Source organism: Nicotiana sylvestris, chromosome 6 (assembly GCF_000393655.2).
Source record: "Nicotiana sylvestris chromosome 6, ASM39365v2, whole genome shotgun sequence".
In the NCBI taxonomy this organism is placed as follows: Eukaryota; Viridiplantae; Streptophyta; class Magnoliopsida; order Solanales; family Solanaceae; genus Nicotiana; species Nicotiana sylvestris.
In genome coordinates, this window is record NC_091062.1 from 112,641,838 (window position 1) to 112,668,041 (window position 26,204).

General features: G+C 41.0%; 1 protein-coding gene across 1 annotated transcript; it reads left to right on the top strand.

Moving 5' to 3' along the window:
• The first annotated feature begins 3,957 nt into the window (after positions 1 to 3,957).
• Positions 3,958 to 5,504, top strand: LOC138871110 (uncharacterized). Its single transcript, XM_070148965.1, has 2 exons — positions 3,958 to 4,704; positions 5,199 to 5,504. Exons 1-2 carry the CDS (start codon positions 3,958 to 3,960, stop codon positions 5,502 to 5,504), a joined length of 1,053 nt encoding a protein of 350 aa, XP_070005066.1.
• The last annotated feature ends 20,700 nt before the right edge of the window (positions 5,505 to 26,204 follow it).

A 26,204-nucleotide genomic window follows, 5' to 3' on the forward strand; every position in this document is an offset into this window, starting at 1 on the left:
ATCTTAATCGAGGTGTTCTTGACTGAGAACACTTCGATTAGGGTCTATTAGATCCCGAACTTCCGTTAAATCTAAACATACTCCACAAATTCTTGTTCTCTAGGGTTTGAATCTTCAGATTTGGGGTTTTGGGATTTGTGGGTAGATTCGGACCAAACCAAGCTTGGTTTGGTCACGAGGGGGGTCAGGGGAGTGTTTAGTGTGAATATGGGGTAGGTCGGTGTAGATCGAGGTTTTGCTCGAATCTTCATGAACCTAGGGATTGATTCGAACTAAACGGTTGGTGGATTTGGATTCAGGGTGATTGAGTGGTCCTAGGGTGTTAGTCTGGTGGCTGACGGCGTTGATGCCGCCGGGTTTCAAACGGAAGGGGGCTAAGGCGGCTAGGGTTCTAAGCCCAAGTCCGTCTCTGAAATGAGAGAGACGGAGGAACAGTGAGGAGGGGGGTCTGGCTCGGGGGGGTGCGGGGTGAAAGAGGTAAGCTTATATACGGAGTGAATGGTTTGATGTTGGCCGTTAGATCAATCGAGATCAACGGCCTGGATCCAAGGGTTAATCAAACGGTGTCGTTTGGTTTAGTATTGGGGTCGGGGTTGGTCCGGGTAACGGGTCGGGTATGGGGTTATGGGTGAGTGATCTGGACCGTTAATCTAGTGGGATTAACGGTCCAAATTGAAGGTGACACAACGACATCGTTTGGACGGTCGTGTGGCCAGCTTAATTGGACCGGGCAAAAGGGAATTTGGATTGGGTTCCTTTTTGGTTTGAGCCTGTTCTTTTTAGTTCAAACTGGCCCAATCCGAAAATCCTTTTCTTCTTTAATTTCTCAATTAAATTGTCAAATAACACTATACAAACATTAAACAACAATTATCACACATATTAACATTTAATTAAAATAACATCACTTAATGACGAAATAGAATAAAAGATGCATATTTTTGTGATTTTCTTTTTAATAACCGGATTATGGTTCGATTAATTCCTAAAAGTAGAATGATATCCTAAACTTACACACGACATATATTTTTTTTGTATTTTTGTTTGATAAGACTAAATAGACACGGACAAAACCACAAATAGCTAACAAAAATGCCACGTAAATTCCAAAAATTGTACGGCAAGGCCATTTGTTATTATTTTGATTTCTTTTAGAGTAATTGTCGCGTAAACAAAAATCACGTACTCACACCAACCTTATGTAGATGTTTAGTTTGGTATTACCGGTTGTAGACGTTATTTTCAGATCATTCATAATATGGCCTCATCGGCCTAAGTTGAGGGTTACCCCTCCAGAGTTTACAATTATAAAGTGGTATGCTCGGGCCGAGTATGGCACCGGGTGCCGGCCACGCCTATTTAGGTTTGGGACGTGACAATAATACCCGGCCAAACCAAGAAAACTCTAAATCTTAGTAGCTGAAGACGGTCTGGGCCAACTCTGTTGTAAGGCCTCGTGGAAATTTCTACTCAAAAACCCGAATCTAGTGATGCCAAGATTGGATTAATCGGTGAATTAAAAAGTTAAGAATTTTGTTTGCCAGAAAAGTTCGTTTCTGCGGTCCATTATGCAGTCGCATAATAGGTATGCGGACCGCAAGTCGCCGCAGAGCCAGTCAGTGTGTTGGTTAATTTAAGGCCAACTATGCGGCCAATTATGCGATCACATAATCAATATGCGGGCCACATAGTCATCGCATAATCCCCTTAGAATTTTTGTGAACGGCAGTTCTGCGGTGCACTATGCGACCGCAGAACAGGTATGCAGACCGCATTTTTGTCGTATACCCAGACAGTTTGTCCAGATTTTGGGACCATTTTTGCGGTCCAATTTGTGGGCCGCATGTCTATTATGCGATCGCAAATCGTGTCGGGGCTCCTATTTTCTAACTTTTATAACCCAACCCCATCCCATTAAAAACACCCCATTAGACTATTTTCCTGTTAGTTCACGGCATATAGAGTGAGAGAGGAAGTTCTCGAAAGAGAGGGAGTGATCTTCATCAAGTCCCCACTCTATCCTTGCCCCAAATACTTGAAGATTGTCAAGTGAAATTGCTAGGTCTTCACCCTAAGAGGTAAGAGCTTGCAACCTCATCTATAATTTCGAAATTTTCATTAAAATAAGTGATTATCAAGGGGGTTCATGGGTGTAAGGGCTGATAATCTTGCATGCATAAAAGATAATGGGGTATGGGGTGGTTGTGAACCAAAAGAGATAATAATTGTGGTATAGGATGATGAAAATCTCTCACAAAAGTGTCCTAAAATCGATGTGCACACTTGGTGCTTGATAATTTACTTAAATGAGTTGGAATATCATTTATGCCTCTAATTCTTGGTTCAACTTGTAATTTTCATAAAATAGATTGAAGTTTTTAGGAAATTTCAGAATTTATTGTAAGGGTTTAAGGAAATCTCTACTGAGGTATGTATGGCTAAAACCCCGTCTTTTAGAAATTGAGCTTCGTTGGTGTTTGTGTAAATATGGTAACATTAAAGTTGAATTGTTGTATTGATTGTTGTTTCACATGAATTTGGGTTTGTGACCTTATATGCATGAAAGATGTGTCTTAATATGATCAATGTGCTATTCTTGATAACTTGAAAGGGTGCAAGGAATATGAATCATGTATTGAGATGCTTAGACCTTAAGGTGAGATTGAAGGTGCATATATTGTGCCATCTGTGTGAATACTCATGTATGCTTACAATTTTATTTGCCCTTGTGTGCACATATTATCCTAAACTACAAATCTGACATTGGAAGTGGAAATTATGTGATAATTGTGGCCCCAAGTGCCTATGAAATGATATATGTGAAACAAAGATTGAAATGAGATGATTGATGGAAAAGGAAAATGCCTTGGTAAGGCGGCCTAGCCGATCGGGCCGAGATTGGACGCCATGCCACACACATGGTGGTATTGTATTTGTGATTGAAGTATATGTCTCAAATGAGGCAACCTAGCCGATCGGGTCGAGATCAGACTCCGCTCAAGATAGCGGTGGTATTGTGGACAATGATGAATAGTATGAAATGCCCCAAAACTAAAAGCTATGGGAAAATGAGGTGAAAATTGTATGATTCTTTTATTTGATAATGTTGTGATCATTTAAAGTGTTTGAGTTATACTTGTGATTTCCTTATTCTTGTATGAAAGTTCTTTCTAACTAGACGGTGTTTAGTTATACATACTAGTACTATTCCATGGTACTAACGTCCCTTTTGCCGGGGCCGCTACATTTTTAAATGAATGTAGGTGGCTCCATTGCGGATAGTGTCGATCGCGCGTAGCAGAGTACATTCTTCTCAAAGTCTTAATGAACCCCTTTCTCCTTCAAGGGGCTATGTTGTACTTCTTTTGATATAGAGATCCACTTTTGAGGTATAGTCGGGCCCTTGTTGTTGGCGTTGTCATCATTGTCTTTTGTATCCTCAGAGGCTCCGTAGACGTATGTATGGGTTATGTATGGGTATTTGATGGGTCTATAAACTATGTTGTAATTCTAACTCTTGTTTCTCTAAAGTGAAATTGTATTGAATCTTGGGAACTTAACTACGGTTTAAGGTTGTGATGTAAAATGAACTAACAATGCTAAATATGCAATCTTTCCTATTGTTTAAATAAATGAAAGCATGGTTTCCTTAATCATACTGAGTTGGGTAGAAAGTGTTTGATAAGGCTTGCTCAGTTGGGTTCACTCGATTGAGCGTCGGTCGTGCCTCCTGAGTTTGGGGCGTGACAAACTTTGTATCAGAGCCTAAGGTTTTGAAGTGTCCTAGGATGTCTCGGAGCCGTGTCTAGTAGAGTCCTTCTTATCGGTGTGTAGTCGACCACATCTATAAGTTGGAGGCTACTTGGGTATTTAGGAATAACACCCTTCTTTGATATTCTGGATCGTGTGGTGAAACTGTTCCCTCTCTAATTAGTGCATTGTTCTATCTTTCAGTAAATGGCACCCAAAAAGAAAGCGAAAATTGGCCAAGAAGACAATGCCACCTCAGGAGTGGCTAATGAATCACTACTTGATACTGCGGGTGAGGGTAGTCGCCCTGCTATCACCCTGCCTGGTTCTTCTATTCCAGAGTATACTAGCCCTATTCCTACACTTGTGGAGGTTACCACTATCCCTCCCTTTGATACTCCTGCTCCGCCTCCAGTCCCGGCTTTCGGTTCTGGTATTTCTTATGGGGATCTTAGGGGAGCTATTCAGATGTTGACCCAGCTAGTGGCCTCTCAGGCCCAGAGGTTGAACGCTGCACCCAGTTTATCTAGCCAGCAATTGGATACCACCAGATCTAGGGTAAATAGATTTCATCAGTTAGACCCTCCGGTGTTTACGGGTGCCAATCCAGAAGAAGACCCCCAGGATTTTACTAATGAGATGCACAAGACCCTCAGGGTTATGCGTGCAACTGAGACAGAGGGAGTAGAGTTGGCTACCTATCGTCTGAAAGGGGTGGCCTATTCGTGGTTTGAGTTATGGGAAGATTCCCGTCAGGAGGGGAGCCCTCCAGCAAGGTGGAGCGAGTTTGTTGATGCCCTTATAGATCATTTCGTGCATGCTGAGACAAGGGTAGCCCATGCAACAGAGTTTGAAAATCTGAAGCAAGGTAGTAGGAGTGTGTGGGAGTACCACATGGAGTTTGCTCGCCTGTCCAAGTATGCCATTCATATGTTGCCCACAATGGAGGCCAGAGTGCACCGGTTTGTTTAGGGCCTTAATCCTTTGACTATTAATGAGGCTTCTACGGCTGCATTGAATTCTGATATGAATTATGGAAATATGGTATTATTTGCTCAGGCTACAGAGAATCGTAAACTAAAGAACAGAATGGAGAGAGAGGGTAATAGTAAGGCCCGATCTACGGGCAACATGGAAGAGTCATTAGGTGGGGGAAGATCAGCTTTCAGGGAAGGATCATCGGGGCCTTCCTAGTCTGTTGCACAGTTTTCAGCCAGTGGACCGCCAGCAGGGTCCAGCCAGCAGCAGTGGAGTCATTTTAGGCCCGGTCAGGCAACAGGGGATCCCATCAGTAGGGTCGCTCAGGAGAGAGGTCCCAACAGCAGCAGAGGTCCCCGTGCCCCAAGTGCTGGAAGATGCACTTAGGGGTTTGCTATTTGGAGTTACTCGTATGTTATGGATGTGGGATGAGGGGTCATATTCAGAGGCATTATCGTGTATCCTGCTAGGGAGCGGGTAGGGGCACAGCACAGTCATCCAGTCCAGCAATTGCTACATCTTTAGCCCCTTCTCCAGATCGAGGTGCCCCAGCACCCGTAGGGTGTGGTGCAACTAGGGGTGGTGCGCAGAGTTCAGGAGGACCCAGTCGGTTCTATGATATGAGTGGTCGCCAGACCGCAGAAGCTTCTCCAGATGTTGTTACAGGTACTCTGACTGTCCAATCTCATGATGTGTATGCACTTATTGACCCTGGTTCCACCTTGTCCTATGTTACACCTTTTGTTGCTATGGAATTTGGGATAGAACCGGATTAGCTTCATGAGCCATTTTCATTGTCTACTCTGGTTGGTGAGTCAACTATGGCTGCTTGAGTTTATAAAGGTTGTGTTGTTACAGAGCGGGGTATAAATACCACGGCCGATCTTATTAAATTATGGATGGTTGATTTTGATGTAATAATGGGAATGGATTGGCTTTATTCATGCTTTGCCAAATTTGTTTATCGTACTAGAACCATGAGGCTTGAATTTCCTAATGAGCCCATTGTTGAATGGAAGGGAGATAATGTAGTGCCTAAAGGTCGGCTTATTTCTTACCTTAAGGCCGCGAAGATGATAAGAAAGGGTGTATCTATCATTTAGTTCAGGTTACGGACACCGATGCCGAGGCACCTAGCCTTGAGTCTATACCAATTGTGAATAGATTTCCGGATGTCTTTCCAGATGAACTCCCTGGGATCCCATCAGATAGGGAGATCGATTTTGGGATCGATGTGATGCCAGGCACGCAGTCTATATCAATTCCACCTTATAGAATGGCACCGGCAGAATTGAAAGAGCTAAAGGAACAGCTAAAGGATTTTGCTAGAAAAGGGTTTCATCCGGCCGAGTGTGTCACTGTGGGGCGCACCGTTCTTGTTTGTAAGAAAGAAAGATGGGCCGTTACGGATGTATATTGACTATCGGCAACTCAACAAGGTCACAATCAAAAATAAATATCCCCTACCAAGAATAGATGACCTGTTTGATCAATTGCAAGGTGCTACGTGTTTCTCAAAAATTGACTTGCGGTCCGGGTATCATCAATTGAAGATAAGGGAGCACGATATTCCAAAAATAGCTTTTAGGACTCGGTATGGGCACTTTGAATTTCTGGTGATGTCTTTTGGGCTAACAAATGCCCCGGCAGCTTTCATGGATCTTATGAATCGAGTCTTCAAGCCTTTTCTAGACTTCTTTGTGATAGTGTTCATTGACGATATTCTTGTGTATTCCCGAAGTCGGGAGGACCATGCTGACCATCTCAGGGCAGTTCTGCAAACTCTTCAGCAACATCAATTGTATGCAAAATTTTTGAAATGTGAATTTTGGCTTGAATCTATTGCGTTCTTGGGTCATGTCGTCTCTAGGGAAGGAATTATGGTTGATCCTCAGAAGATTGTAGTGGCAAAAAATTGGCCCAGGCCTACCACTCCAATAGAGATTCGCAGTTTCCTAGGTTTGGCTGGTTACTACAGGAGATTTGTGGAGGGGTTTTATACTCTTGTCTCTCCATTGACTAATTTGACACAGAAAGCGGTTAAATTCCAATGGTCCGATTCTTGTGAAAGGAGTTTCCAAGAATTGAAATCAAGATTGACTACAACACTGGTACTAGCCCTGCCAAAGGGTATAGAGGGATTTATGGTGTATTGTGATGCTTCAAGGATCGGGCTTGGGTGTGTGTTAATGCAACACGGCAAGGTTATAGCTTAGGCTTCTAGGCAACTCAAGAATCATGAAAAAAACTATCCATCTCATGACTTAGAGCTTGCTGCAGTGGTGTTTGCGCTACAGATTTGGCGGCATTTATTGTATGGGGTCCATGTGGATGTATTTACGGATCACAAGAGCCTTCAATATATTTTCAAGCAGAAGGAGTTGAATCTGAGACAGAGAAGATGGCTAGAGTTACTCAAGGACTATGACAATGATATTCTCTATCACCCGGAAAAGGCTAATGTTGTAGTGGATGCTCTTAGTCGAAAATCTATGGGGCGCTCCATTTGGAGGCATATCAAAGGTCGTTGGCCAGGGAGGTTCACCAGTTGGCTAGTTTGGGATTTCGCCTTGCGGACTCTAATGAAGGAGGAGTAATTGTGCATAATAGAGCTGAATCATCACTTGTGGCGGAAGTGAAAGAGAAGCAATTCAACGATCCATTGTTATCACAACTGAAAGAGGGGAGTCATAAACACAAGAACACAGCTTTTTCCTTTGGCATGGATGATAGTACCCTACGGTACCAAGGCCGCCTATGTGTTCTGGATATTGACGATCTCGGGAAAGGATCATGGCAGAAGCTCACATTTCCAGGTATTCCGTGCACCCAGGTTCTACAAAAATGTATCATGATCTCAAGGAAGTTTATTGGTGGAATAACATGAAAAAGGATGTGGTGGACTTCGTGGCAAAATGTCCAAACTGTAAGCAAGTGAAGGCCGAACATCAAAGGCCCGGTGGATTGGCCCAAAGAATAGAAATTCCAATGTGGAAATGGGAGATGATTAATATGGATTTTGTGGTAGGGCTACCATGCACTCCATGTAAGTTCGACTCAATTTGGGTAATCGTGGATCGACTCACGAAATCAGCGCACTTCTTGCCAGTTAAATCTACCGACACAATGGAACAGTATATTTAGTTGTATATCAAAGAAATAGTCAGGTTGCAAGGCACTCAAGTCTCAATCATTTCAGATCGAGGGGCTCAGTTCACTGCCAACTTTTGGAAGAAATTTCAGCAAGGTTTGGGTACGCAGGTAAATCTTAGCACAGCTTTCCATCCTCAAACTGATGGGCAAGCAGAGCGGACTATTCAGACGCTTGAGGACGTGTTGCGTGCTTGTACTCTTGATTTCAAAGGTAGTTGGGATAACCATTTGCCACTCATAGAATTTTCTTACAACAATAGCTTCCATGCTAGTATCCAGATGGCACCATTTGAGGCGTTGTATGGTAGGAGATGTAGATCTCCCATTGGGTGGTTTGAGGTTGGAAAAGCTGAATTGATAGGGCCGGACCTCGTGCATCAGGCTATGGAGAAAGTCAAGATTATTAAAGAGAGGTTAAAAACTGCTCAAAGTCGTCAAATGTCTTACTCGAACATTTGTTGCAGAGATTTGGAGTTCAAAGAAGATGATTGGGTATTTCTGAAGGTTTCCCCAATGAAGGGTATCATGCGATTTGGAAAGAAAGGGAAATTAAGTCTGAGGTATGTCGGCCCATACAGAATCATTCAGAGGATTGGTCAGGTGGCATACAAGCTCGATCTGCCACCCGAGATGTCATTGGTACATCTGGTCTTCCATGTGTCTATGTTAAAGAAGGTAGTGGGAGATCCGTCCACAATTGTGCCAGTTGAAACTATTGAGGTTAATGAAGAACTGTCATATGAAGAAGTTCCAGTTGACATTCTTGACAGGAAAGTCCGGAAGTTGAGAAATAAGGAAATTTCCTCCGTAAAAGTGTTATGGCGGAACCAGCAGGTTGAGGAAGCCACTTGGGAAGACGAGGAAGAAATGAGAAAGAAGTACTCACATTTGTTTGAATAGTCATGTAATAGCTTTTATGCACTTGGTTCCCATGAACTCTCATCTTATGATTTGATCTATGTAAAACTGTCTTATTTTGGTTATACGCTGCCTATGCAGCCATGGTTAGTACTGTACAGGTTATGTTATGACTATAAAATGTGTACATGTTGTTAGGATATGCTTCTGAGGCTCTCTGACAGGTGGATAGGCCTAGTTACAAAGGTAACCCTGGTAAAATTTTAGAAAATTTAGGGAGTTAGCCAAATTTAGGGCTGTGGATTTGTTTCATGTTGTGAAAAGCTGAGGTTTCATAAAGATTGCTAATAAGTGAACCTTGATCCTCATTCGAGGACGAATGATCTTAAGTGGGGGAGGATATAAGGCCCCATGGAAATTTCTACTCAAAAACCCGAATCTCGTGATGCCAAGATAGGATCATGTGTTAGAAATTCATCGGTTTGGTGCATTAAAAAGTTAAGGAAAAACAAGACAAACTTAACGGGGTTATTGGACAGATTGTGATAAGGTTCAACCTTTCCTTTATTTTTGTATGATCTCATAACTACATGTGTTTGATAAGGACACATAAAGAGAAGTTCGTAATCCTAAATTTATTAACATTATCTTAGTCGCATAAGTTATAGTATTCTCCCTTATTGGAACTTTCTATATATATATATACATATATTATCCTAGTCTCATAAGTTACAGTATTCTCCCTTATTATATATATAGTATTACAGTATTACAGTATATATATAGTATTACAGTATTTTCACCACCATCGAGCTATAATCAATGGGTAGGCCCCTACTGGGCAACCTCAGATCAGATGGTAAGTTATATACCGAGCCTACTACGGCAGAGCAGTTATACATACCGAGCCTTATAGGGCCGGACAACTATTTTACTTACTATGTTGAGAGAGATGAGTCAATATCAGTAGGTAATCATATCTTCAAATTATATTTGAATCTTAGGTACTTTTAGTTATTATATTATCAGTTCAGTTTCAGCTTTCAGTTATTTTGTTGCCTTACATACTCGGTACATTATCTCCTATTGACGTCTGCTGGGGACACTACATTTCATGCCTGCAGGTTCTGATAGACAGCTGGATAGACCTTCCTAGTAGACAAAGTCAATCATCAGCGTGGTTGGTAAGTTTCACTTCCTCGGAGTTACTAGGTCTATACCTTGGAGCCCATTTTATATATACAAGTTTGATGGGTAAGTCAAGGCTCTGTCCTGACCATGATATAGTTCAGTTATCCCTAGAGGCTTATATACAAGTCCTGTACATTTTTTATATCAGTACTGTGGCTTTACCAACCCTATGTAGATGTTTAGTTTGGTATTACAGGTTGTAGACGTTATTTTCAGATCATTCAGAATATGGCCTCATCGGCCTAAGTTGAGCATTACCCCTCCAGAGTTTATAGTAATAGAGTGGTACGCTCGGGTCGAGTATGGCACCGGGTGCTGACCATGCCTCTTCAGGTTTGGGACGTGACAATAATACCCGGCCAAACCAAGAAACTCTGAATCTTAGTAGCTGAAGATGGTCTGGGCCAACTCTGTTGTAAGGCCTCGTGGAAATTTCTACTCAAAACCCCGAATCTTGTGATGCCAAGATAGGATCATGTGTTAGAAATTTAAGCTCGCAACGGTTCGGACCCTTTCGATTAATCGATGCATTAAAAAGTTAAGAATTTTGTTTGCGAGAAAAGTGCATTTCTGCGGTCCACTATGCGGTCCATTATGCGGCGCATAATATGTATACGGACCGCATAGTCGCCACAGAGCCAGTCAGTGTGTTGGTTAATTTGAGGCCAATTATGTGATCGCATAATCAATATGCAGGCCGCATAGTCATCGCAAAATCCCCTTGGAATTTTTGTGAAGGGCAGTTCTGCGGTGCACTATGCGACCATAGAACATGTATGCGGACCGCATTTCTGTTGCATACCCAGATAGTTTGTCCAGATTTTGGGACCATTTTTGCGGTCCAATTTGTGGGCCGCATGTCCATTATGCGATCGTAAATCGTGTCGGGGCTCCTATTTTCTAACTTTTATAACCCGACAACATCCCATTAAAAGCACCCCATTAGACCATTTTCCTGTTATTTCACGGCATACAGAGTGAGAGAGGAAGTTCTACAAAGAGAGGGAGTAATCTTCATCAAGTCCCCACTCCATCTTTGCCCCAAATCCTTGAAGATTGTCAAGTAAAATTGCTAGGTCTTCACCATAAAAGGTAAGAGCTTGTACCCTCATCTATAATTTCGAAATTTCCATTAAAATAAGTGATTAGTAAGGGGGTTCATGGGTATAAAGGCTGATAATCTTGCATGCATAAAAGATAATGGGGTATGGGGTGGTTGTGAATCAAAAGAGATAACAATTGTGGTATATAGAATGATGAAAATCTCGCACAAAAGTGTCCTAAAATCGTTGTGCACACTTAGTGCTTGATAATTTACTTAAATGAGTTGGAATCTCATTCATGCCTCTAATTCTTGGTTCAACTTGTAATTTTCATAAAATAGATTGAAGTTGCTAGGAAATTTCAGAATTTATTGTAAGGGTTTAAGGAAAGTTTTAATGAGGTATGTATGGCTAAAACCCCTTCTTTTAGAAATTGAGCTCCGTTGGTGTTTGTGTAAATACGGTAAGATTAAAGTTGAATTGTTGTATTGATTATTGTTTCACATGAATTTGGTGTTGCGACCTTATATGCGTGAAAGATGTGTCTCAATATGATCAATGTGCTATTCTTGATAACTTGAAAGGGTGCAAGGAATATAAATCATGTATTGAGATGTTTAGACCTTAAGGTGAGATTGAAGCTGCATATATTATGCCATCTGTGTGAAGACTCATCTATGCTTATAATTTTATTTGCCCTTGTGTGCACATATTATTCTAAACTACAAATCTAACATTGGAAGTGGAAATGATATGATAATTGTGTCTCCAAGTGCCTATGAAATGATATATGTGAAACAAAGATTGAAATGAGATGATTGATGAAAAAGGAAAACGCCTTGGTAAGGCAGCCTAGCCGATCGGGCCGAGATCGGACTCCATGCCGCACACATGGTGGTATTGTATTTGTGATTCAAGTATATGACTCAAATGAGGCAACCTAGCCGATCGGGTCGAGATCAGACTCCGCTCAAGATAGCGGTGGTATTGTGGACAATTTTGAACAGTATGAAATGCCCAAAACTAAAAGCTATCGGAAAATGAGGTGAAAATTATATGATTCTTTTATTTGATAATGTTGTGATCATTTAAAGTGTTTGAGTTATACTTGTGACTTCTGTATTCTTGTATGAAAGTTCTTTCTAACTAGATGGTGTTTAGTTATACATACTAGTACTTTTCTATGGTACTAACATCCCTTTTGCCAGGGCGCTACATTTTTAAATGAATGTAGGTTGCTCCATTGCGGATAGTGCCGATCGCACGTAGCGGAGTACCTTCTTCTCAAAGTCTTGGTGAGCCCCTTTCTCCTTCAAGGGGCTATGTTGTACATATTTTTATATAGAGATCCACTTTTGAGGTATAGTCGGGGCCTTGTTGCCAGCATTGTCATCATTGCCTTTTGTATCCTTAGAGGCTCCGTAGATGTATGTGTGGGTTATGTACGGGTGTTGGATGGGTCTATGAACTATGTTGTAATTCTAACTCTTGTTTCTCTAAAGTGAAATTGTATTGAGTCTTGGGAACTTAACTACGGTTTAAGGTTGTGATGTAAAATGAACTAACTATGTTGAATGTGCAATCTTTCCTATTGTTTAAATAAACGAAAGCTTGGTTTCCTTAATCATACCGAGTTGGGTAGAAAGTGTTCGATAAGGCTTGTTCAGTTGGGTTTACTCGATTGAGCGCTGGTCGCGCCTCCCGAGGTTGGGGCGTGACATCTACACTGCTTCAATCTCCTTCAGATCTACCTTGATCCCCTCACTCGACACAACATGACCCAAAAATGCCACCGAATCGAGATAGAATTCACACTTTGAAAATTTTGCATACAACTTCTTTGCTCTCAAGGTCTCGAGCACGATCCTCAGGTATTGCTCGTGATCCTCCCAGCTCCGAAAGTACACCAAGATGTCCTCAATAAACACAATGACAAATTAATCAAGATAGGGCTGGAATACATTGTTCATCAAGTGTGTGAATGATGCTAGAGCGTTGGTTAGCCCAAATGACATCACAAGGAACTCGTAGTGGTCATACCGAGTCCCAAAAGCAGTATTCAAGATATCCGGATCTCGAATCTTTAGTTGATGATACCCTAACCACAAATCAATCTTTGATAACATTGTGTCACCCTATAGATGATCAAATAAGTCATCAATATGTGGCAATGGATATTTATTCTTCACTTTAACCTTGTTCAACTACTGATAGTCTATAAATATGCGCATAACACCATCCTTTTCTTCACAAACAGAACCGGAGCACTCCAAGGTGACACACTAGGCCGAATGAAGCCCATGTCAAGCAACTCTTGCAACCGTTCCCTTAACTCTTTCAACTCTGCTGGGCCATACAATATGGTGGAATAGAAATGGGCTGAGTGCCCAGTGACAAGTCAATACCAATATCAATATTCCTATCGGGCAGCATGCCTGGAAGATCTTCCAGAAATACATTTGGGTAGTCTCTCACTATCGGAATGACTCAATAGTAGGAGTATCAATACTGATATATCTCTCGAAGGCTAGATATGCATCATACCCCTTCCCAACAATCCGTTGTGACTTAAGGAAGGACACAACTCTGCTAGGAACATAATCCAAGGTACCCATCCACTCCAACTATGGTAAACCTGGCATAGTCTACCATGATGTGACAATCTAGAAGATCATGATAGGGCGAAAACTAGTTCAGGCCCAAGATAACAGCAAAGTCTACCATAGCGAGTAATAATAGATCAACTCCGGTCTCAGAATCATCAATAACAACTAAACATGATCGATACACATGGTCAACAATAATACAATCTCCCATAGGCATGGGCACATAAATAGGAGAACTCAAAGAATCACAAGATATACCCAAATACGGTGCAAAGTAAGACGATACATATGAATAAGTAGAGCTTGGATGAAATAAGACTGATGTATCTCTATGACAAATCGAAATAATACCTATGATAATTGCATCTGATGCAATCGCCTTTGACCTACCTAGAAAAGTATAACATCACCCTAGCCTCCCCATCTAGGGTGACCACTACCCGCCTGACCCCTACCCCTGACTGAGTCTGCAGGAGGAGCGGTAACTGGTGTGGTAACCACGGCCTGAGAAGTTTAAGGACCCTACGGGATACGTGGAGCCTGAGTAGTTTATGGAGGTGCACCCCTCCGGAGTCAGGGGCAGTCCCTCACCATATGAATAGTATCACCACACTCAAAGTAATCTTTCAGAGGATGCGACTACTGAAACTGACTCGGTCCTGGTCGGCTGGACTGGCCGCTAAAAACACCCCCTGCAGGAGGTGCACTAGACAGTGGAGGTGCATAATAGGCAACCTGAGACTTTGGAGTAGCCAGAGTACTACTAAAGGGTAGAAGTGTTAAGTGAACTGGACGGCTCACATAGCCTCTACCATGACGAGCTGCAACTGGGGCATAGGCACCACTATGTCCGCTAGAATCTCAAGGCCTCTTGGCTTTCATGTCCTCTCTCTCCCGGTCCCGTATACCCTCCAATCTCCGTGCGATATCTACAACCTGCTAATATGGGGTGTCAGTCTCTAACTCTTGAGCCATGTTAAATCTAATACCATAGTTGAGCCACTCGATAAATTGACGGACTCACTCTCCGAGTGTGAAAACCGAGCCAGTGCATGGATGGACAACTCACTGAATTTGATAGCATAGTCTGACACGGTCATAGGACCCTGGTGCAACTACTCAAACACCACGTGCCATCGATCCCTAAGGCTCTAGGGAACAAACTCTCTCAAGAACATCTCAGATAACTGAGCCCATGTGAGTGAAGCTGCCTCGCTGGGCTACCCTCCTCATAAGCCCTCCACCATTGGGACACTGGTCCCAATAGTTGGAAAGTAGTGAAAGTAACCTTGCTCATCTCCATAATACACATAGTACGTAGAATACGGTGGCACTTCTCCAAAAAATCATGTGCATCATCTATAGCTAGGTCGCTGAAAGTAGGAGGGTGGTACTTCTTATACTTCTCAAGTTTGAGCTCCTCCTACTCAGTTTATACTGCCCTAACCTCGGGCTAAACTAGGACAACTGGTTGTATTAGTATAACATCTGGGACCTGGGCAACATGGACCCGCTGCTCTGGGTTACAGGCTGTAGGAGTATGTGCTCCTCCCCTAGCCTGAGATATGGCTAGTGCAAGTGGAATCAATCCTTCCTAAGCTAGGGTACCAAACATGCTCAGGAACTGTGCGAGGGTCTCCTGAAGTGCAGGGGTGGCAACAGGTGCTTGCCTCTCAACTGGAGTGATAGTGGATCCTCTGTCGCAGCTCGAGAAGGTGCTCTAGTTGTACCATGTGCCTCTCCTCAGCCTCTGTCCTGACCCCAGCCTCTCGCGGCTCAAGTAAGGGCATATGTATATTATCATCGGATCCAGCGGTGTGTGCCCTCACTATCTATGAGGGAAAACAAAAACAAAGATTCAGAATTTCAAAGTCAACAAATTCACACGTTAAGGAAATCAAGAAGTGAAGTTTCCTAACAGTTCCATAGTCTCCCGAAGATAAGTACAAACGACTCCGTACCGATCCGCGAGACCCTACTAAACCTGCTTATGACTCGTGACACCTATGAACCTAGAGCTATGATACCAATTTATCATGACCCCAAAGCTTTGATACTTTAAGTCGAATATCAAGGATCACGAGGAAGGCCCGTGATCAGGAATGGTTTTTTGAGGACTGCTGAGGTTTTCCTCTTCACGTTCGTGAAGCCAAGGGTGCGATCACGGAGGTTGAGGAGATTGTATATCGCGAATACGTTAGTTTGACTGTTTTCTTGTATAAGGAAGGAGAGGCCGGGGCTGAGGCACGCGATGTTCTTCGCAATCGCATGGCCTAGGGTGTGATCCCGTAAGTTGAGGAAGCTGGACATCGCGTTCGCGACTGGCTTTATGTGACCACGAAGGAGGTTTTTTGAGGTGGGGAGATTTGTTCTCCACGATCGTGAGTGATTGTCCGAGATTGCTAAAGGCAATATCTGGACAGCAATATTTAATTTCCAAAATGAGGGTTTTACTTCATTCTTCATCATTTGACTTATATAGCCTGGTTTGTGGCGATTTTGAGAGGGATTTTCAAGGATTTGATCGGGGTAAGTTATTCTAACTCATATTTGGCTATTATACATGAACCCATCATTGTTTTTACTAGGTAATTAGTATTTTGGGTTAGAAAAGTTGGGGAAAATTGTGAAACCTTCATAGACCATATTTTAGGATTTGAAAGGCGATTTGAGGTAAGATTTGAATAATTTTAGTATGGTTGGTCTCGTTATTGAATGGGTGTTCAGATTTTGTAAGTTTGGTCTGGTTCCGAGACATGATCCCGGTGTTGACTATTTGAGTTGTCTTTTTGATTTTTTTTTAAGATTTCAACTTTATTATTCGGAATAGTTTCCTACCATTTGTATTTATGGTATAAAGTTTTTTTTTACTAGATTTGAGCCGTTCAGAGTTGGATAATAGTTTCCTACCATTTGAGTTGTCTTGCCTAACTTTGTGTGAGAGGAAATTACCCCTTAGGATTGGTATTGTTTTGTGTTAATTGTGGTACGTGAAGGCCGTGTATGTAAGGTGACGAGTGTGTACATTGGGCTAAATGTGGTAATTGATCAATTAAAGTTATGTAGATTCTTTTCATGGCTTTAATTGAGTTGTCATAACATGTTATCTTCATCATCGTCAATCTATCCTTACGTGATTTACTTGACATTGTAAATACTTCTCTCATCTATTTATTGTTATTCTCCTTTACATGCTTAGTTGAAGTTATTGTTCTCTCATTTTCTTGTTAATTATTTAACTTTTGGGTTATCTTACTTGAAGTTGTTATTTCTTGGAATATTTTATTGTTGAATTATGGTGTTAAAGTTATAAAGGTTGTGATTCACATTGAGGCAAGGTTGTAAATTATTGAATTACCATTATTGTTGAGATATTCACTTTCAGTTTTTGTTGTTGAGACTCTTGTACATTGTGTTGGGCCATAGGCTATTTATGGTTTTGGGCGCTTGAGGTGCGATTAGTGATATGTCGTGATATTGATACTCATGTGGTGGTATCAGAATTTGGGGTTTGATAAGCATGTGGTGAGATAAGGTGGGTTTTATACGCATGTTGCTATTAGGGGAACTACTTGAAGCCACGCAGTGTGATAAGGTGTGCTAAAACGCGGGTAGCTATTTTGGGAAAATGATTTTCAAAACTAAATGTAACACTCCCGCGGTGATATAAGGAAAGATTCTGATTTGAATTGTGAAATAAAACTACGAGGCGATACCTCGGTAGTGATTCTTGTTGATACCTTTCATTTACATCACTTCTATTTTGTTTGCATCATTTCCTTGGCCTTCTTATTATGTGTTTCTTCTGTGATGTCCTAATTTCCCTAGTCTCAATATAGCTATTCTTGTTATATTTCTTCCTTGTATTTATTATGATACTATACTATACTTGCTCAATTTCTTTATTTATTCTAATAAGTGTCTTGACCCGATCCCATCACTACTCTACCGAGGTGAGGCTCGATAGTTACTGGGTACTGTTGTGGTATACTCATACTATGCTTCTGCACATATTATTGTGTAGATCCAGGACTTCATGCCAGCCTAGGCATCAGTGACTCGAGCTTGGATCGGAGACTTCAAGGTATACCTGCCGGCGTCCGCAGTCCTCGAAGTCACCCTCTATCTAGTTCTATTCCATTCTTTTTTATATATATAGATATTGATGTATAGGGATGTTCAGTACACTCATGTAGAGCTTGTGCCTCGGTTTCACCATATTTTGGGGTCTTATGTCCAATTGTGTTGCGGAGTCCTTCTTATGATAGTTATTGATTTAATTGAAAGTTTTACTACTATTTCAGTTAAATTCTTCATGTATGCTAGGCTTACCTAATAGTTGAGATTAGTTGTCATCACAACATCCTACGGAGGGAGTTTTGTATTCTATATTCATATTGCCTCGCATTTTACTCATGTTTTGTAGATTTCGGATATGTAATATGATGATTGGTGCTAATTAGTAATATTTTTATATGTAGGAATCATTCGGAGGCAATTTTGGGATGACGATGCACGAACTAAAGTGAAATGGGGATGAAACACAAAAAATCTACAATGTATTGCCATAGGCAGTGTGGGGTGCTACCTGCGGCACACAAAACAGATCCTCTAAATTTCATGCGCCATGGATAGAACTCCATGCTACCTTGGGTGTTGGTGATGTGAAGTTGTCCTATTTCGCCTGGACTTGGTTATTTCGACCACAAGATTCCCCCAACTCGTATAAAAGAAAACCTAAACCTATTTTGGATGGGGAGACGCAACTTTGAGAGAAAAATAAAAGTACAAAACACTCGGAAGCATGGAATTTATCAATTCTTCCATCCTTCATCTAGTATTCATAGCTTTTATGTGTAAAAAGGATATTTTGATTATTGTTATGAACATGAGTGTCTAACAACCTCATTGTTCTGGGTTATGGGTTATTTTTGACTATTGTAAATTCACGGTTCATAGTTTTTCTTGATTTTATCATATTAATTTTTTTATTAAATCTTGCACTTAATTATTCTATTGTGTAGCTAACAATAGGTATTATCTACGAATTTATAGTTGAACTCGAAAGTGGGAATTATAAATTTCATATATGATTGAATAGAGTAAGTTCTTGAATCCGGGTATCGGAGAATAGATTCGTGATTATGATAGACATATTCCAATTGCCTTACATGGTTATTTTTGCATCAAATATACATGTGTTCTTATCAAGTTTGTTTCTATAGACATGTAATCTTAGGTTGGCTTGCATAGGCGAGCGAAGAGTCGAAAAACCTTCATGAATTAGATAAGTCAAGTGATTACATCAACCCGAAAAAGCAATGGGAGAGACATTAATCCCATAACCATGCAATTTCTCCATCTCATTAAATTCTTCCTAAGTGTTTGTTTGCTCTACTTGTGGTCTTATTTTCTTGCTTGCCTATTAATTCATAGTAATTTAGTTATAAAAATCACAATCATCTTCTTCACACTCACTTGAGCATTAAATATATAGATAGCTTAGATTGGAAAATAGTCGATCATAAATCCTCGTGGGAATGATACTCTTGTATCACTTTATTACTTGTCGACCGCGTCTACTTGCATGTATATTTGGACCCAACAATTTTTTGGCATCGTAGCCGGGGATTTAGAAATTAGTTATTTGTTTGAAATAAGCTCTTATTTGTTTTTGTTCAAGTGTTAATCTGTTTGATTGTTTCTGACTCTACAAGTGTTCACCTTGAATGCTAAGAAGAAGCAACCGTTTGAACAACCTTCAACCTCTTGATCCTGAACCGAAAGACTTTTCCACAAGTTAAAGAGGGAGGTAGAAGAAAGAGCAAGAATTGCAGAGTTGGGTATTGTAGTCCAACCACAGCCAATCAAGATGGAAGAAAATGAAGAAAGACCGGTGATTAAGGCCACAAGGTCTAGTCTTGCGAATATGACTTAGGCTATCATAAAGCCTGATATAACTAGGCACCTTGAGCTGAAGCAGTACATGGTGCAACTGATTCAATCCACAGGGCTATTTGTGGGGTTGTCAAGTGAAGATCCTAAAAGGCATATATAGAATTTCTTTGAGATTAGGAATACATACAACTATTTGAACGTCTTTAAGGACTATGTCAGACTGACTTTGTTTCCCTTTTCTCTAATGGGGGAATCAAAGGAATAGTTAAAGAAGGAGCCCGCACACTCGATCCACACTTGGGTTGATCTGGCACGAAATATCTGAATCAAGTTTTTTCCCACTAAGAAGACAAAGGCACTGAGGAGCCAGATTCTTGGGTTTCAACAACGAGATGGTGAGACTCTTCACCAGGCTTGGGAAAGATATAAGAAACTACTCAGAGACTTTCCACATCATTGTCAGACTGATGAGTTGTTAGGACATACCTTTGTGGATGGATTGGATGAGACCTCCAAATTAAATCTAGACTCAGCTTGTGGAGGAAGTTGCATGCAAAAGCCATACAGTGAGATTCAGACTCTGCTCAGCAATTTTACTGCAAATAATCATAACTGGCAGGCTGAAGGTGACTCAAGAAGGATGATAAAACAGAAAGTAGTGGGTACACTCGAGCTGGATGAGATGTCAGCCGTGCAAGTAGAGATCGCTAAACTAGACAACCAAATGGCTAAATCGGCGATGGGTCAAGGGCATCAGATGCAGCAGGTTCAGAGGATGACCATATGCTGTGAAATTTATGGAGATGGTCATATGAGTGACCAATATCCGGTGAATCCTTAATTTATCTATTATATGGGCCAACAAGGTAGAGCTCCAATGAACTAGAATAATCAATACATGAATGCTTATAATCCCAACTGGAGGAATCACCTGAATTTCTCATGGGGTGGGAACTAGACCACTCAAAATCAATACATGCCTCAAGGGAACTATAATCAGCCTCAAAAGACACCTCAACAGGTATAAGAAATCACTAATGATATGTTGAAAAAGCTGTTGATTGACAACCAGCTACTTCGAATAGATAATCAGCAATTAAGGACTGAATTTCGAAATATAGAGAGGCAGATTAGGTAGTTGGCTGCACAATAAAATACTCAACCTGCAGGGGCCCTTCCTATATAAGAATCCTCAGGTAAATGCTATAATTTTGAGGAATGATAGAAAATTGGAAGAAGTCCCAAAAATAAAGAAAGAACAGGTCACTCCTAAGGGTGAACTGATCCCCAAAACTGTGGGAGAAGATGAGAAAGAAACTGAAGAAAGCGAAAAGAATCTGTTTGAATTGAATCTTCCACTGGTTGATGTGCTACATGAAATCCCAAAATATGCTAAGTACATAAAAATATTGTGGCTAACAAAAGGAGGATGACAGAATTTGAGACTGTGGCATATACTGAAGTGTGCACCTCAAGAATTCAAAGAAAATTGCCGCAAAAGTTGAAGGAACCGAGGATCTTCACCATACCTATTCGAATTGGTGAGGTAGATGTGGGGCGAGAACTCTATGATTTGGGGGCTAGCATAAACTTGATGCCTCTATCGGTTTTCAGCCAATTGGGGTTAGGAGCTCTATGGCCAACCATAGTCATGTTGCAGCTTGGTGATAGATCTATTGTCCATCCCGAGGGGGTGATAAAAGATGTGCTACTACAAATTAGGCAATTTATTCTCCCAACAGATTTTATTATACTGGACTATGAAGCTGATGAAAAATTCCCATCATCTTGGGTCGACCTCTCTTAGCCACCGCTGATGTTGTGATCAAAGTTCGTGAAGGAAAAATGATCCTCCGGGTTGATAATGTGGAAGCAGTCTTTAATGTATACAGGACAATTCAGTTGCCAAGTCACTATGAGAATCTATCTATGATATTTGTGATTGAAAAAGAAGAAGAAATAAATGATATGGGTGCATATCTAGATGACTCTCTAGAGAAAGCACTTATGTTATTTGACAATATTGACTTGGATGACGAGGTGAAGGAGATGGTGCATCAATCTGGATGCATGTGCTTACATCAAAGGACTGGTCGATTTTGAGCCTTTAGATAAACCAACTAGGCCACCCCCAAATTGTCTATCGAAGAAGCTCCTAAATTAGAACTCAAGCCCATGCCCTCCCATCTTCATTATGCCTATTTAGGTGTTGATGAAATTTTACCTGTTGTTGTATCTTCTGACTTATCTATTTTGCAGGAAGAAAAGCTACTTTGCATGCTTAGAGAGCACAAGTGGGCGATTGGATGGACCATGGCTGACATTTGTGGTATTAGCCCAACATTTTGTATGCATGAAATTCTCATGGAGGAGGGGCACAAACTGAGTGTAGAACACCAACGCCGCCTGAATCCAGTCATAAAGGAAGTAGTGAGAAAAGAAGTCATAAAGTGGCTCGATGCAGGTATTTTCTTTTCTATATCTGATAGTGTGTGGGTAAGTCCAGTCCAGTGTGTCCTTAAAAAGAGTGGAATAACGGTGGTCATAAATGATAATAATGAATTAATCCCAACTAGGACTGTCACCGGTTGGAGAATTTTCATTGACTACTGAAAACTTAATAATACTACTAGAAAAGATCACTTCCTCCTTCTCTTTATTGATCGAATGTTACATAGGTTGGCCAGACATGATTATTATTATTTCCTTGATGGATATTCGGGCTATAACCAGATCTCAATTGCACCAGAGAACCAAGAGAAGACCATCTTCACTTGTCCTTATGACACTTACGCTTTTAAGAGATTACCATTTGGGTTATGCAATGCACCTGCGACTTTTCAACGGTGCGTGATGGCAATCTTCACTAATATGGTAGAAAAATTTGTTGAAGTGTTTATTGATGATTTTCAGTCTTTGGACCATCTTTTGATAAATGCTTAATGAATTTGAGTAAAGTGTTTGCCAGGTGTGAAGAGACAAATTTGGTGTTGAAATGGAAGAAGTGCAATTTTATGGTACGGGAAGGAATTGTACTTGGGCACAAGGTGTCCAAAGATGGGTTGGAGGTGGATAAGTCAAAAGTAGATGCAATTGAAAAATTGTCGCCTCCAATTTCTGTAAAAGGAGTCAAAAGCTTTTTGGGACATGCAGGTTTCTATCGTAGATTTATTAAAGATTTCTCTAAGATTTTTGCTCCCTTGTGTAGTTTGCTCGAGAAGGATATGCCTTTCAAGTTTGATGAACACTGCTTGAAGGCATATGAGGAGTTGAAAAAAATATTGGTTACTGCACCAATTATCACCGCCCCAAACTGGGGAGAGTCGTTTGAATTGTATGTGATGCCAGTGACATGATAATTGGGGTTGTATTGGGCAAGAGGAAAGATAAAGTGTTCCACTCAATTTACTACACTAGCAAAACTCTAAATCAAGCTTAGATAAATTACATAGTCACAGAAAAAGAGTTGCTAGCGGTAGTATGGGCATTTGACAAATTTAGGGCCTACAGTGCCAACTAAAGTCATCATCTACACAGGCCATGCATCCATCAAGTATTTGTTTGAGAAAAAGGATGCTAATCCTAGACTAATTCGTTCGGTTCTTCTCTTGCAAGAATTTGACGTGGAACTCAAAGTTCGAAAAGGGACATAAAATCATGCGGCAGACCATTTATCGTTCTTGGAAACTCGCACGCAGGTTGAGGAAGGGGCAACATTCAGGAAAGCTTTCCTAATAAGCAATTGCTAGCCATCACAGCTGGCACAACCCCATGGTGTGCTGACTATGTGAACTTTATTGTAAGTGAGGTGACTCCGTCAGAGTTATCTCCAGATGGTAAGAGGAAATTCATGCATGATGTGAGGCTTTATCTATGGGATGAGCTATTTTGACTTAAGTAGTGTGCAGATCAATTAGTGCGCTGATGTGTTCTTGAGGAGGAGATGTAGGAAATTTTACATGATTTCCATGTATCACCATAATAGGGGGGCATCATGATGGAGACAAAATGGTTGCAAAGGTGTTGCAATCAGGATTCTATTGGCCTAAGCTACTCAAGGATGCACATTTAAAAGGTGTGATATGTGCTAGAGGACGGGTACAATTTCGAGAAGGCATGAGATGCCACTGAAGGGCATACATGAGGTCGAAATCTTCGATATTTGGGAAATAGATTCCATGGGTCGTTTCTAGTATCAAATGGTCATCGATACATCTTGCTTGCAGTTGAATATGTGTCAAAGTAGGTTGAGGCTATGAATTTTCCTATGAATGATGCTAAAGTGGTGGTGAGCTTTATGAAGAAAAGTATTTTCACCAGATTTGGGACTCCGCTTGTTTTTATTAATGATGCAGGTACTCACTTTTGTAACAAACTGTTGGGCACCCTTTTAGCTAAGTATGGGGTGATACATAAGGTCGCAACTGCTTATCATCTATAAACCAGTGGTCAAGTGGCGGTCTCAAATAGGGAGATGAAGAAAATATTTGAGAAGACAATGAGCACAAGTAGGAAGGACTAGGATGGCAAGCTAGATGATGCTCTATGGGCATATTGCGCGGCATACAAAACTCCAATTAGTACTTCGCCATACAAGTTAGTATATGGAAAGGCTTGTCACTTGCCTGTTGAGCTTGAGCACAAGGCATATTGGGCAATAAAGAAGCTCAACTTTGATATGGTTCTAGCTGGGGGAAAACGGATGTTGCAACTGAATGAGCTCAAAGAGTTTCGATTGCAGGCATATGAGAATGCGAAATTGTATAAAAAACAAAGAGATGGCATGAAAAACACATTTTGTATCGTGAGTTCGAAGCCGGTCAAGCCGTTCTCTTGTTCAATTCAAGGTTGAAGCTCTTCCCTGGGAAGCTCAAGTTGAGATGGTTGAGTGCGTTTGAAGTAGTGCGAGTTACAAAACATGGAGCCGTTGAGCTAAAGGATCATGAAAGCAATAGCACATTTTTAGTCAATGGGCAGAGAGTAAAATATTATTGGGGTGGTGGTGTTTGTCATCACAAAACTTTGATAGACTTGGTGGATGTGTGAGGAAATGTATTGCGTCGTACTGCGATGTTAAATCGGGCACTTGTTTGGAGGGAATCCAATTTTTAGTGCTTTCGTAGCTTAGCTTTTTTTCCCCTTAGTCAGAGTAGACTAGATTTTTGTTTTCTTTATAGTCCTAGAAATCATAGGTAGGAATGGTGTGGAGTGTGTATGATGGATGTACTAAGTGCTCGGGTTGGTGGGGTTGTTTATTAAAAAAAATCGAAAACTAGCGCCCAGGCCAGCGGCACACGCTGCCTATGGTGAACATTACATAATGGAAAACTCCCCCAAGCGCCAGGCCAAACGCGATGCGCTGGACTAAGGGGTCAGGTAAGATTTTTTTATTATTATTTTTTAGTTTTACTCTTTTTATTAAACCCATTAATACTTAACCCGACCCGGATACCTGTTTATACTCACCTCCTAACCCATACCACCACCCACTCTAATTAAAATAAACCTAAGTCTAAATTCCATCCCTCTCTCTCTAAACCCGCGTCCCTCTACACTCTCTCTCTCTCACCCACTTTCTTCTTCCTCTCTCTCTCTCTCAAGTTCTCCATTTTTGCTTGCTTTCATCTCAAAAATTACAGGTATGTGTCTCCTTCTTCCCTCTTTTCTTGTAATTTTGTGATTTCTTTGTGTTATACTATCACCCCCATCCTAAACGACCCCCTCTCCCCAATCCACCCTAAGTTTCTTTTAACTTTGTATTGTTATGGTAGGTGACATCTATGAAAAAATTGGTTGTTAAAATTGGTTGTGAAGTTGTCTATGTAGTAAACAACAATTCTCTCTACTTCGTTTAAAATTTGGGAGGGCCATCTTGTTCCACCATTGTTGAATAAAGAGAAACACAACTAATTCCCACCATGTTTGATATAATGCTTAAAAGAGTAAATTGTGCACCAGTGAAGTCTGAGTAGCCAAGTGTCGTTGTATGTGATATTAGGCTAAGTGTGGGGTGTTTTGGGGGTGGTTTTATATAGCCTGAGCTTTTTTTCCATGATCACCATACGATAATCACACTACCCACACCTTGTATCATGTGTAATGTATCTTATAGCCTCTTGTTAGAAGTAGTTAGTGTATTATACTAGTTGTAGTAATTTGGACTCAAGTATTGCTTGCTTGCACTAAGGCTAAGTCATGGACATGCTAGACTACTTGAATTGTGTGGCATCGGGAAGTCTTGAGTACCCATTGCCTTGAGGTGCAACAATTATGCACTTTGAACCACTATTGCGAGTAAATTACATAGAGCCTTCGATTTTTAGTGTGGGTCATCTTTGACCCTCACGGTGACCTTGGGCAAATTTTTTTATTCATTCTCACATTCATGTTTATTATGGTCAGGTTGTTATGGCTCGTGACAGTGCTACCAAGGGAAAAGGAGTGAAGAAGTCTTCTACTACTACTCCCTCTGCCAAACAAAACGCAAGCAGTATAAAGGTTCATCTCGACAAGCTAAAGGGAAGTAGGTTTCTAGCGGTTCGAGGGAGGCACCATCGGAACCACGACCTCATTTGGATATGGTTTATGAGGACGCCATCCAATGGTATCATACCTTTGTGTCATATGGGCGGTACGTCTCCGAAATGGGAATTAATGTGAAAACTCTAGAAAAGAACTTCCAGGATGGATTTGCCCTGTTGATAGATATGAAGATAGATAAGTTCCT

Excerpts from the sequence above, each read along its gene's own strand:
- LOC138871110 (XM_070148965.1), top strand. The coding sequence starts at position 3,958 with ATGGCACCCAAAAAGAAAGCGAAAATTGGCCAAGAAGACAATGCCACC. Across the intron at positions 4,705-5,198 it reads TGCCCACAATGGAGGCCAGA|GGAGCGGGTAGGGGCACAGC; the intron begins GTGCACCGGTTT and ends GTATCCTGCTAG.